Source organism: Lathamus discolor, chromosome Z (assembly GCF_037157495.1).
Source record: "Lathamus discolor isolate bLatDis1 chromosome Z, bLatDis1.hap1, whole genome shotgun sequence".
Lineage (NCBI taxonomy): Eukaryota > Metazoa > Chordata > Aves > Psittaciformes > Psittacidae > Lathamus > Lathamus discolor.
The window spans coordinates 83,663,002-83,675,969 of NC_088909.1; the positions used below are offsets into that span (position 1 = coordinate 83,663,002).

The window sequence follows — 12,968 nt, forward strand, 5'->3', positions numbered from 1 at the left end:
AAAAACCTTTATTTCGCAAAACATAGAATAAATGCTTCCCCATTTTTAGCCTATTTTGTTAATTATACATGATGTGTGAAGATAGATGAAGTTCAAATGACCTAATATTTTCATTTGAATGGCTACCTACACTTTTGCTTATACCACAATCCTGTGCTACTCAGCAGCGTGACTCAGCTTTAACTTCAGTAAGTTAAAGCTAACAAAAAAATTAAGAATTGCTATTTGAAATAAACTCACAAAAAAAAAAAAAAAACAAAAACCAACACAAAAACGTAAAGCTAAATTAAAAAATTTGTATTACATACTTCCCCCCCCCCCCCTTAAGAAACATGTATTTTACAGCTAATTTTACTAGCAGGATACAATGCCACAGACTAGATAAAGTTACTAGCTGAGCAACTAAAACCAGAATTTTGAATCACTGTTGCCCCTTCTACAGCTGCAATCACAATATATTCCTTATTCTCCTATGTTATGGTTAGTTCAACTCACTATTGAGTAACTTGTGACCAAAACCAGCAAGGGTGCATACTTACATCTTTTAAATAAAAAAGAAATAAAAAATGGCACCTACAAATAATAAAATCCTGACATCCTGAGAATCTGTTAATTTCAACAAATAAAAACAAGACTTTATGCAGTTTTTAAATTTTAAATGCAAAACATGTTCTGATGCTTTCCATATTGTATCTAATATAAATGATGTTTACATAGTTATTAAAATATCTACATTTGCAGAAAAAGTAATACTTTCATTCAAGTTTCTTTCTCAAGAGAGCTGTCCCAACCAGTGAAATACAGCACCCTGGTAAACACTTCTTACTTTTTTTAATGATAATCAAATACATAAATTAAACCTCTAAATACCTGTTAACCTTGCTAGTATCCACACAAGACTGCCTCCTTGATCAGTAAAAAATGGTTTCAAATTTAGTAGAATAATTCCAAATCATAATTCCAAATAATTCCAAATAAAATCAAAATGGTTTAAAGGGTTACCAGAAAACAACAATAAGGCTTTGTTCAGAAAGATAATACAATTCTAAACATGAAACATGGTTGAACTCTTTTATTTGAATTAAGGTTTCTTGCTTGCTGATTTAAGCTGAGATCAAATTCAACAATTCAAGTAATTCTAATTCTAAACAAACTATCTGTAGTAAGACAGCATCCTTTAGAGCATGTCAAGATTATTCCTTAACAATGTGATTCATTGTTATTTTTCTGCCGTATTTATTTAGATATAGAAAAGAATAAACACCTGCACCATATAGGAATGACTAAGATTGAGACACACTAAGCACAAAGTTACCATATCGCGAAGAAGGAGGAAGGCCAGGAGACCTCTTTGGGTGGATAAGGAGGAAACTTCGAGGAAAACAAAGAGGCTTATAAAAGGTGGAAGCAAGGACAGGCGGCCTGGCAAGAATACAGGGATGTTGTCCAGGAAGCTAGGGACCAGGTTAGGAAAGCTAAGGCACAGTTAGAATTAAACTTCGCTAGGGATGTGAAAGATAACAGAAAGGGATTCTATAAGTACACTGCAAATAAAAGACAGACTGGGGACAATGTGGGCCCTCTCTGGAAGGAAACAGGAGAACTGGCTACACAGGATTTGGAGAAGGCTGAGGCTCTTAATGACTTCTCTGCCTCAGTCTTCACTGGCAAATGCTCTGACTACACCACCCAAGTCTTGGAAGGCAAACACAGGGACTGTGAGAATGAAGACCTTGGGCCGACTGTAGGAGAGGATCTGGTTCAAGACCATCTTAAGAACCTGAATGTGCACAAGTCCATGGGACCTGATGAAATCCATCCACGGGACCTGATGAAATCCATCCACGGATCCTGAAGGAGCTGGAGAATGAAGTTGCTAAACCACTGTCCATTATATTTCAAAAATCATGGCAGTCAGGTGAAGTTCCCAATGACTGGAAAAAGGGAAATATAACCCCCATTTTCAAGAAGGGGAAAATGGAAGACCCGGGGAATTACAGAGCAGTCAGTCTCACCTCTGTGCCTGGCAAAATCTTGGAGCACATTCTCCTGGAAGGCATGCTAAGGCACATGAAAAACAACAAGGTGCTTGGTGACAGCCAGCATGGCTTCACTAAGGGGAAATCCTGCCTGACCAATTTGGTGGCCTTCTATGATGGGGCTACAGAACTGTTGGACAGGGGTAGAGCAGCTGACGTCATCTTGGACTTGTGCAAAGCATTCGACACTGTCCCACACAACATCCTTGTCTCTAAATTGGAGAGACATCAATTTAATAGGTGGACCACTCAGTGGATAAAGAACTGGCTGGATAGCCGCACACAAAGAGTTGTGGTCAATGGCTCAGTGTCCAGCTGCAGACCAGTAATGAGTGCTGTCCCTCAGGAATCTGTGTTGGGACCGGTCTTGTTCAACATCTTTGTCGGTGACATGGACAGTGGGGTGGAGTGCGCCCTCAGCAAGTTTGCCGATGACACCAAGCTGTGTGGTTTGGTTGATACACTGGAGGGAAGGGATGCCATCCAGAGGGACCCTGACACGCTTGAGAGGTGGGCTGATGCCAACCTTATGAAGTTCAACCATGCCAAGTGCAAGGTCCTACACCTGGGTCAGAGAAATCTCGGGCACAGCTACAGGTTGGGCAGAGAAGAGATTCAGAGCAGCCCTGCGGAGAAGGACTTGGGGGGTGTTGGTCGATGAGAAAATGAACATGAGCTGGCTGCAGTGTGTGCTCGCAGCCCAGAAAGCCAAAAGTATCCTGGGCTGCATCAAAAGGAGAGTGACCTCCCCAGGGAGGTGATCCTGCCCCAATACTCTGCTCTGCTTTTGTTGAAATCTGACTTGAGAGTACTGTGTGCAGTTCTGGTGTCCTCAATATAGAAAGGACATGGAACTGCTGGAACAAGTCCAGAGGAGGCCACAAGGATGATCAGGGGCTGGAGCACCTGCTATATGAAGACAGGCTGAGAAAGTTGGGGCTGTTCAGCCTGGAGAAGAGAAGGCTGCATGGAGACCTCATAGCAGCCTTCCAGTATCTGAAGGGGACCTATAAGGATGCTGGAGAGGGACCTTTCATGAGGGACTGTAATGACAGGACAAGGGGTAATGGGTTAAAACTTAAAACAGGGGAAGTTTAGACTGGATATAAGGAAGAAGTTATGAGTGAGCTATCCCTGCCCATGGCAGGGGGGTTGGAACTGTATGATCTTAAGGTCCTTTCCAACCCTAACTATTTTATGATTCTATGATCACGACGGCTCTGGGTGTGATTGTAAGTCTAATTCAGATTTTATCCTACTAGTTGCCATCTTCAACATTACTTAGAGGGAAAAGATTGCTACACTGTTTAACATGACTTAAGAAAGCTGTAACAGAGAGAACTCAAGAGAAATAATAACTTCATATTCCTTTTTTTTTTTCTGTTCACATGGGTTTGGAGCTGCTGCTGGCTCTGGCTGCCATTACTGCTCAGGGGTGGTAAAGGAAGTTGAAGTTCCTTTCAGGTGAAGCTGGATGGTGTTAATTCTCAAGTTTATCTTTACAATTATTAGTCATCAAAGCTAGCCAAGGAATAAATCTCTGCATATGTTTGTGTTTTAAACTCTGAAGCTTATAAAAGGTTTTACTCTGTCCTGGTCATTTGTATTAATATGAACCTATCTCTCTCTACATTTTTGGCTGCAATTTAACCTCTGTCTAGATTTTTCTAAAACATAATTCAACATCTGCCTATAGACAAGCTTATTGGCGGTGCAGGAATTTACAAAACAACCTCTAGAATGCTACTGGATATAGTGAAACTGACCTCTGAGATAAGCAGCAGTCAAATTCTGATACAGAACTCTTTTTTCGCCTTCAACATGTAATGCATGCAACATTCAAGATCTGGTCCCACATATTTACTGCTCACAACATACTTAAAGCTATTTCCAACACTGTCTACTAGATAGAATGCTTTGAGCTGTTGACAAGAAAGATGCTGATTGAAATCTATGAAAATTCTGCTAATATTCTTTTCTAGCAAGAATAGTAATGAAAGCATTTCTCCCAGTGAAAAAATGTGTCTACATGGTTCACTTCCTTCCATTTCTAAATCTGCCTGGCTTTATCTTTCTAACTACTCCAGAAACGCTGGAGGGAAAGAGAGGGCTAAGGTTCATATATGTATTCTGTTTGTAGAAGAATCCTTCTTTTCCCTTTGTCTTACTTAGAAAACTTTTTAAAATCCAAATGCTTATCCTTTGAGTTCTGAAAACATGAAAAAAAAAGAAAACTAGTGTTGAAGTAAAGCTTTCTTACTTCTGCTTTTATATTCAGTGCCTAGAAAATTCTTGTCCAGTTTCTGCCAAGCTTAAAGGAAAGCTTTAAGAACATAAAGCATAAGAAAAGCATAAGAACAGATGAATTATGAAAAGCAGATGACTGAAAAGGCCTGTGCTACAGGAAAACATCTTTTTGAAAGCTTTTCAGTGTTACACCTTTACGGATGGTTCTCCGCTACTTTACAGCACAGTTACATTGAGCACACCTACTTGAATGAGATGTGGCTACCGAATCAGGCTTGCTGAAACTGGGCTCTGGGTTCTGAAATGTAGTTGCTAGATTCCTATGGCTCAGACTGACAAATCATGGATAATGACAACAGAGAAACTGTGAAAGATGACAGGGAGAGAAAGCTCATGTGCCCCTTTGTGCAGAAATTAGTGAATGCTTGAGCCAGAAGTGCAGTGGTATCTCTCAGACCATAAAGCTTCCATCTGACAGCACTGGCTTTGAAAGTGACCAACGGCTCTTCCCATGAAGCCACATCACACACTGGTCTCCATAATGGAATAACAATAAACACAGGTATTTCTGTCACTCACAAGCAAATTACTAGAACGTTCTAACGAGGTAAAAATCTACCTGGTGCTTCCCTTCCTTGTGTCTCCCAGTCTGACAAAGAGCAGCACAGATTCTTTTGCAAATGAAGTTATTTTGGATTGCTCAGCTGAGGCAGGTGTTCGAACTGGCAAAACATACCCTTCTGGATACAAAGGGAAAGCATTCTCTCAGATGCTTCCACCACTTCTCAATTTCATTTCAAAATATAACTGCTACATAACTTGAAAAATAGGCAGATATTTCAGACTTACATGTTTTTACACTTCCCTCCCTCCTCCCCCCCACCCCCCATATTTCTCTGGAAGGACTGAAAGCCCATACCTGATGAACTAACTGACAAAGTCTACATTAGCTACAGTCTTAGGACAAGGAAAACATGTCAAAGGAAGAACTAAATATGTTGCAGAATTGTATCTAAGTCTTTTCTCCTTTTTCTGTTTGCGCTGAAACAGTTCAATGGTATTCATCACACCCTGAAGATTTATGTACAAAACCAAAACATCGTATTAGTAATGAATGCCATGCAAAGTATATTTCAGAAGCATTTTTTTATTATTATTAGTATCATTTATTACAAGCAATACTTCAGAGTAACTGAACATTTTCAGACACCTAACTGCTTGACTGGCATGAAAGTACCAAAACCTCTAACTTCTGCGTCCACAGAACAGACATGCAGATACAGGCAGCGCAGGTGAAACTTATCTTGCATGTGATGTTAGACTAACTACTAATACACTGGCATGGAAACGAACAAGCACAAATTCATATATATGGAGACCACTGTAGTCCCAAAATGATTTCATGTCTGAAATCAGGCCTCAAAACTGCAACTTACTACCATGAAAGATAAAACATCACATCTAAGAGTATCTTCTAGGAGTTTGCTATTGTCCCATTTTGTGATTATAATCAAGTACTGATCCCAGGTAATAAATCCTAAAATCTGCAGAAATAACTAGATTTCAAAAAAAGCAATTATTAATCAAGGAAAGGCAATGAGAAAATCTAGGTAGATTGTGCAAGAATTTACAGAGCACATGGATACACAAACATTACATTTTACAGACAGTGTGCACACTTTTTTCTATACAGCGGGTCACGTGTTTAATGCAATTAAAAATCCTCCTGAGGAATCACAACATAAAACTTCCCCAGTTGCTTTCAAGCACATTGAAAATCTTTGTTGGCATAAAATTCACATAAAGAATCAGCAGTTACCTCACCACAAAACCCTGCTCCCTTATGCTAATGTTTCTATCATACAAAAAACACCCTGACTTGAGAAATAGTGACATCTCAGTGAGTGAGACAGGACAAAGTAAGGCGAACTGCAGGTCTTTGATCTGGCTCAAAGAGCTATGCATTCTGATTAGAATTTCTGCTGGTATCCTAGGAGATGAAAGGGTTTTTTTTAAGTCTGACAGTTAACGGAGGGGGGGAGGTATTCAGAAGAGAACAAAAAGAGGAGCACTGAAAGCAGATGATGTCATGCCTCAAAATGGCCTTTATCATCTTACTGACATGTTCCACAATGTAGGGAAGTAGTTTCTACACAGCTATTTTTGACAGCTCAGGATTCTTTGTGGAGACAGTATGGCAGGAGATCACTGCTTTAAGAGAATGTAAAGTTAGAACAGGTCTAAATATAATACATATATTGTATTTCAGGACTCTAAATGCATTATAGTAATGCTCCAGAGTACTACTTTCAGAAACTATGTTCTGCCTGAAATACTACAAGGAAAGTCACCAGTCTACAAAGCTTGTAATTTCAAGTTCTGGCACTCCCATCTTCAGCAAAACCTCACACCATGAGCACATAAATGCCATTTACTTCCCTCTGATTCTTCCCACAGGCACAGCTTGCCCTTTTTTGTTAGGAAGATCTTCCAAAATTGATGGGGCTTTGGAACTGATTACGCTTCACCTCAGATTGCCACGGGCAGCCAACACTGGGGAGAGACATCAGAATCTTTCCCCTATATGCATTTTTCCCTCTATAAGGGGAAAAATGCAGGACTCTGGGAGCATTCTGCTTATTTATGTTCAGGCAAATGCACATACAGCAAACTTACAGGCCACTTACATGCCATTTGTTCACAATGGATTTCTGTACCTTAAAAGAGATTAAAAAGCTTTTGGCTGATACTGCCTTTCTCTTTTTTTAGAGGCTTACTCTTCTTACATATAGTACAAAAATTGTGCTCTGAACTGTTTCTCAAACTATTCCTCATTAAGCCAGAAAAAGTGATTTCCTGTCAAAGCTTCTTTTTTTCTTAACTCTCCCTCTCTACCACCTTCTTTGTATCACTTGGAGTGGACACTTTTGCACAACTTTCCCTCTGTCAAACATTCTCCCAGCTGCAAAGAGGTATCTTATAAATATGTCCTTCATTTGAACTCCAGCCTAAGTGCAAAATGTAAAGAACAACAAGAAGGGGCATTTTGGATACCAATCACATCTCCAATTTCCTGAAGCTAGCACACATTTTCATTTGAAAGGGAAGCTGGTGTTATAATTGGGATTTTACATTTTCACATTACTTACAGACCTCTTTACACTGTTTCACTACCCGCATACAAATGCATTTTGAGAATAGTTTCATGGATCGTGTTGAAATGAAGTCTCCTGGAAAACTTACGCTAACATCACTAAAAGACTAAGCAGTTTGCAACACCAAAACAAAGCAGCATTACAGGGACACAGACAAGAACAATGTCAGTGAAAGCATGTCTGACAAGCCATGTGACACATCAGTACTTCTCTATTTTCTCCACACAGACTACTAAAATCTGTATCAATTACAAATGATCATGCTTGATGCACACATAACTATGCTCTCACCAGCCACAGGAAAATTATTTCTTAGAGAACGAGTAAATAACTGTAATTATTTTTGAACTGCAAACCTCTCTTTTAGAATGTGATTTAAGGATAAAGCCCCTGTGTTTTAAACCGAGGTACAGGTGAAGAGTGGAGAGGATATTTACATGATATATACCAGAGATTCCCATTCTATTCTCTTCCTCTTACTATGGAATTTTTTCTATATTCTAATTTTTTGTCACTCTCTCTGAACCTCTTGTTTTCAAGAACATCTGTAAAACAAAAACAAGGGCTTGCCTTGAACTGCTTTACTTTCTCCTATTTTCATCTTACCTGTTGCAGGAAGGAAAACTGAATTCTGAGCATAGATTCTCACAACACTAATGAAATTGTGACAAAAACTCTACTAACCTTCTCTCTGTGAGAGATAGTTCTTCCTCATTTTATTTTTTCAATTACAGGATATTGCTAGTATTAGCAAACTGGACTTCTCTGATGTTCAGATACTGCCCCAGTAATACCAGAGAATCACAGAGATCTGACATGTAATGCAGTCATCCCTTACAACTGCATATATAATTAAAACAGTCATCCAGTAAACTTCATTAAAATAACAATCATTATTATTTAGAAATAACAACCTAACAATATTTGTAAAGATGCTCTCTCATGCACTTTGACAGGAGGAGTTACTTTCTCCACCGGAAAACCTAGCTCTCAAAATGTGTGTGCAACCAGCCATAAGAGAACTAATTTATTTTAGTTATTAGCAAGAATTACTGTCCTCTTAAGGGAGATATTGAGACGCACTGACCTGAAGCAAGCAAGCACTCAACCTGACATTAGCAGAAAAGGTACCCAATACACTTCAATAAACTCAAAAAGAGTTGCAGAAAACCCTAACAAACCATGCAGAAGGTGAACAATACAAGTTTGTCTGGGGAACATAAAGTACTAAGGGAATAAAAACCAAGAATATACTTCATTTAGCCCTGCTGACTTGATCATGACCACAGCATGCCCATTCTCATTTCTGTTCGTTCTAAGGAAACAAGCTGCCATGAGGCCTACACCTGAACATGCAAATATGCATCTGGCCAATTTAGTTAAACAATGACTTAAGAGGACAAAAAAAAAAGTATTAGAAGGAAAAATTGTAAACAAACATAATTCTTTTATCTTTCAGAATCTCTACTGTAAATCATAGCTGGAGGTATTTCAGCTGTTCAGTGGCTCAGACCAACACGCTTGACAGCAGTCTATGAGAGAGGACCTGAACGGAGGTAGCTATAACAAAGAAGTTACCAAGAAGGCCCTTACCTGTGAGTTATAAGACAAGTAGGTGCACATACTTTGCAAAAGAGAAATTAAAGCCAGTAAACTGGAAAGGGTCAGAGTCTTAAAATTGCAAGATTTCAAGGTATTTACTTGTATGTCTCAAAGTTCATGTTGGGGGGAAAAGATGCTTACTTGTAAAGGTAGTATTCAGCTTGATCCACTTCCTCTCGTGAAGAAATGTTGTCAACAAACTGATTGAAAAATAAGAAATAAAAGCTTCAGAGAGAGCACTCACAAAGGATATTAGAAAGAAATACCACTTCAATAAACAAAATACATGCATAAAGCATTCAGGTGTCTGGCAGTACCGCAGATCTTCAAGTCTTTGGCTGATCCTACTCTGGTTTCTTCTAGACTGCTCTAAGTCAAACCTTTTTAAACTGAGATGGCACCATTCCTCACCCTGAAGAAAAGTTATACCCCTTGAAAACATGGAGACCATGTAAACATAATGGCCATATAGCTTAGTACCTCGTATTTTTGTTGCTTCTCTGTGAATTTTTTGCTCTTTACTGGCATCCTTTAATTTGAGAACATTGAGATAATTTTTTTCCCCACTTTTGAGGGAGTCTCAACACGTCTTACTTCTCTCACTAAAAAGTAATCTTTTCGCTAAAGTTTGCCTGCTATGTCTATTCATACTATGAATTCTGAAGGACAGGGGCAACAGCATTTTGTATTTCACCACACACATAAATAACAATAAGAAAATACATCACACCCCATGCTGTAAAGCACAATGTTATTCTTATTTCAAACGTTTTCTACGCTAGACAATCTTCCAAAATTCCCAGTGCTATGAACTATTTAAATAAAAGCAAAGTTTTTAACCAGACTTTGTCTTAGGGTAACCGTGAATCATGAGTGAACACTCTGGAGTCTTTCCAATACAATACCTTTAACTCAGAATATATAAACAACATGTTCTAAAGATCAGTACTTCTCTTTATTCTAAGCATAAGCTAAAAATAATAGTTTCAACTGACTGGTACTCACTTCCAGTTTCTTCATGCTCCTTGCATGATGTATATATAGGTCTCATCTTTTGCATGTGGCAATAGTATGTTTGCATGATTTACACTTTAGAAAATAAGAATCTGATGTGAGCTCCAGGTGTTGGAAAATTTGATCACCTGGAAATGCCACATGTTCAGGGGAGTGATCAACCCAAAGCAGGAACATGAAGCAAAGGAATAAAGCTGACTAAGTAACATAAGTTAGAGGAACAACCATTACCCGCATGGATGCTGTCTCAGAAGCAGTGATCAAGAATGTATCTGTATAAATGCTTGAGCTTTTAACTGCACAAAGTATTCTGTGACCTCAGTTAGTGGTGCCCATGATCCTAATTAGTGGTAGCACTGAGGTATACCAAGGTGCTAATGCAGCTTTTTCAGATAATTTTGAAGATTGAAATTTTAGTCAACTTTTTGTATAACACAAGTGACATATTTATTCTCCTCCTTCAGTACACTCACACAGAGAACTTAAAAGCACACCTCACATTTCTGTCTTCACTCCTCCTCCCCAGATTAACGCATCCGGAGGATGGAGTTGGTTACTAATTCCAATAAAAATAATGGCTTCTCTTCTCCCATACCAGCATTCCTGCCTCAGTCTCCTGAGGCAAGGAAAGAAAACCACAGAGGCAAAATGTATCACCTCTGCCTTACTCTGAAAGGAGCCAGAAAGTGGAGGAAGATGCAGGCAAACAGGCAGTGTGCTAATTCACTGCAGTCCGTTAGCAGCCTGGGTCCTTATCAAGTGCCAGAGGGGGTGTTAAAGCTCTCACTAAGGCAGAAACCACAGAACGAGAGGGAATGTATATTAATGAAATACACAGCCCCTTAACTGCGAGACCTGATTTTACTAAGAAAAAAAAAACCACCCTGTATCTATGGTGAAGACCCTACAGTCCATGTACTAATAAGTACAAAGTAACAATAAAACAGCTTTACATAGCAATTTAACAGTGTAACAAGACATTTACCATCCCAGAGCTCCCAAAAGAGGTGGCATGATTTATCTCCCCTCAGCTCACTTGACTGCATAAGCATTCCACTGTTATTTCCATTATTTTATGATTGGGATTTATTTCCTTACCCGGGCTATTGTCAAAGAGCTGACAGGTAGCTTTCTTTCATAGGTTCTGTCCATTAAGTGGGCTAAGCTGGCTGCAGAAAACACAAAAAGAGTATGTTTAATCAACTGGCATTATAGGAAAATCTGGCAGACCCATCATGTAGATGTAGAAAAGAACCTCTGTCCACGAAATCAAATTACGGTTCCTTGTTAACATCTCATTTTGATGTTGTATGAAAACAATACTTTCAATTGTGCCCTTGCAGCCCAGAAAGCCAACCGTATTCTGGGCTGCATCAAAAGGAGCGTGACCAGCAGGTCGAAGGAGGTGATCCTGCCCCTCTGCTCTGCTCTCGTGACACCCCACTTGCAGTATTGTGTACAGTTCTGGTTTCCTCAACATAAAAAGGACACGGAACTGCTTGAACAAGTTCAGAGGAGGGCCACGAGGATGATCAGGGGACTGGAGCACCTCCTGTATGAAGACAGGCTGAGAAAGTTGGGGCTATTCAACCTATAGAAGAGAAGGCTGCATGGAGACCTCATAGCAGCCTTCAAGTATCTGAAGGGGACCTATAAGGATGCTGGAGAGGGACTCTTCATTAGGGACTGTAGTGATAAGACAAGGGATAATGGGTTAAAACTTAAAACAGGGGAAGTTTAGATTGGATATAAGGAAGAAGTTCTTAACTGTGAGGGTGGTGAGGCACTGGAATGGGCTGCCCAAGGAAGCTGTGAATGCTCCATCCTTGGTGGTGTTCAAGGCCGGGCTGGACAGAGCCTTGGGTGACATGGTTTAGTGTGAGGTATTCCTGTCCAGGGCAGGGGGAGTTGGAAATTGATGATCTTGAGGTCCTTTCCAACCCTAACTATTCTATGATTCTATGATTCTGTAATTATTGTTTATACTTTATATATATACATATATATTCTTTATACTTTAACAGAAAATAATATATATGGAAAGATTCTCAACATGGTAATTTTAACTTATTAAAAAGAAGGGTGGGAAAGCAAACTACCCTATAATGTGTTGGATTAATTTAGTATAACTAACATAATTCACAAAAAATACCTGAGCAGATGTCCTTAAAATTAACACTTGCTTTCAAGCTTAGCATTTGCTGGACAGTGCTTCTGGCATGCATTTGTCCTTTATTTTACAGTAAAACAATGAAACACAGAAACAAACAGTACCATACCGATAAGCACTATAGTCACAAACATCAATCCAAAGAAATCCTGTTAATCAAACTGGGCACTGTGCCTGTACTCTATTAACTTCAGAGCTTTCCGCTCCCATGGTTGTGTAACAATATTGATTTGACAATATTAAGAATTTCAAGCTTCTGACTGTTGAACAGGTAGCCAACCATTGCATTTAATGAATTTAATTAGAAGTTAAATTAACTTGAAGTTTTAGTTTTGTAGTGTTCCTGCAAAATAATGATAACTCAGGAAGAGTAAGCTGCTTATTGTACAATTAATGTCAGCTTCTTTACGTTTGATTCTTCAATGGGACACAAACTGATGATATCCTATCTACAATATTTTGAGATTTCAACCACTCTATTCTTCTGCATCTTCCAGAACCAGGAATCCAACATATTCTCCCTGCATCATCAGCATCTTGCTTCATCCTTTGCACCCCAAGACTGCAACTGTTACTAAACCAGCCTCTCCCCTGACACATCTCAGTCCCATTACTCATCCTTCCATCCAGGCATTAGTCCCATTGGTCATCCTTCAAGAGTTTATGGGTTGGCTCACTTTACAATTTGTTTTCCAAAAAGCTCATCTGACCTCCACACCTGTCAATGAAACATGAGGTAAG

General features: G+C 39.2%; 1 protein-coding gene across 2 annotated transcripts in view; it reads right to left on the minus strand.

The window, feature by feature from the left end:
- Positions 1-12,968, minus strand: part of MRPS27 (mitochondrial ribosomal protein S27) — a 53,290-nt gene that overhangs the window by 31,491 nt on the left and 8,831 nt on the right. For both annotated transcript variants that reach the window (XM_065661926.1, XM_065661927.1), the window contains exons 3-4: positions 11,156-11,226; positions 9,185-9,243 (exon numbers count right to left, since the gene is read on the minus strand). In XM_065661926.1, coding sequence (XP_065517998.1) covers positions 9,185-9,243; positions 11,156-11,226 — 130 coding nt within the window. The remainder of the gene's footprint in view (positions 1-9,184; positions 9,244-11,155; positions 11,227-12,968) is intronic.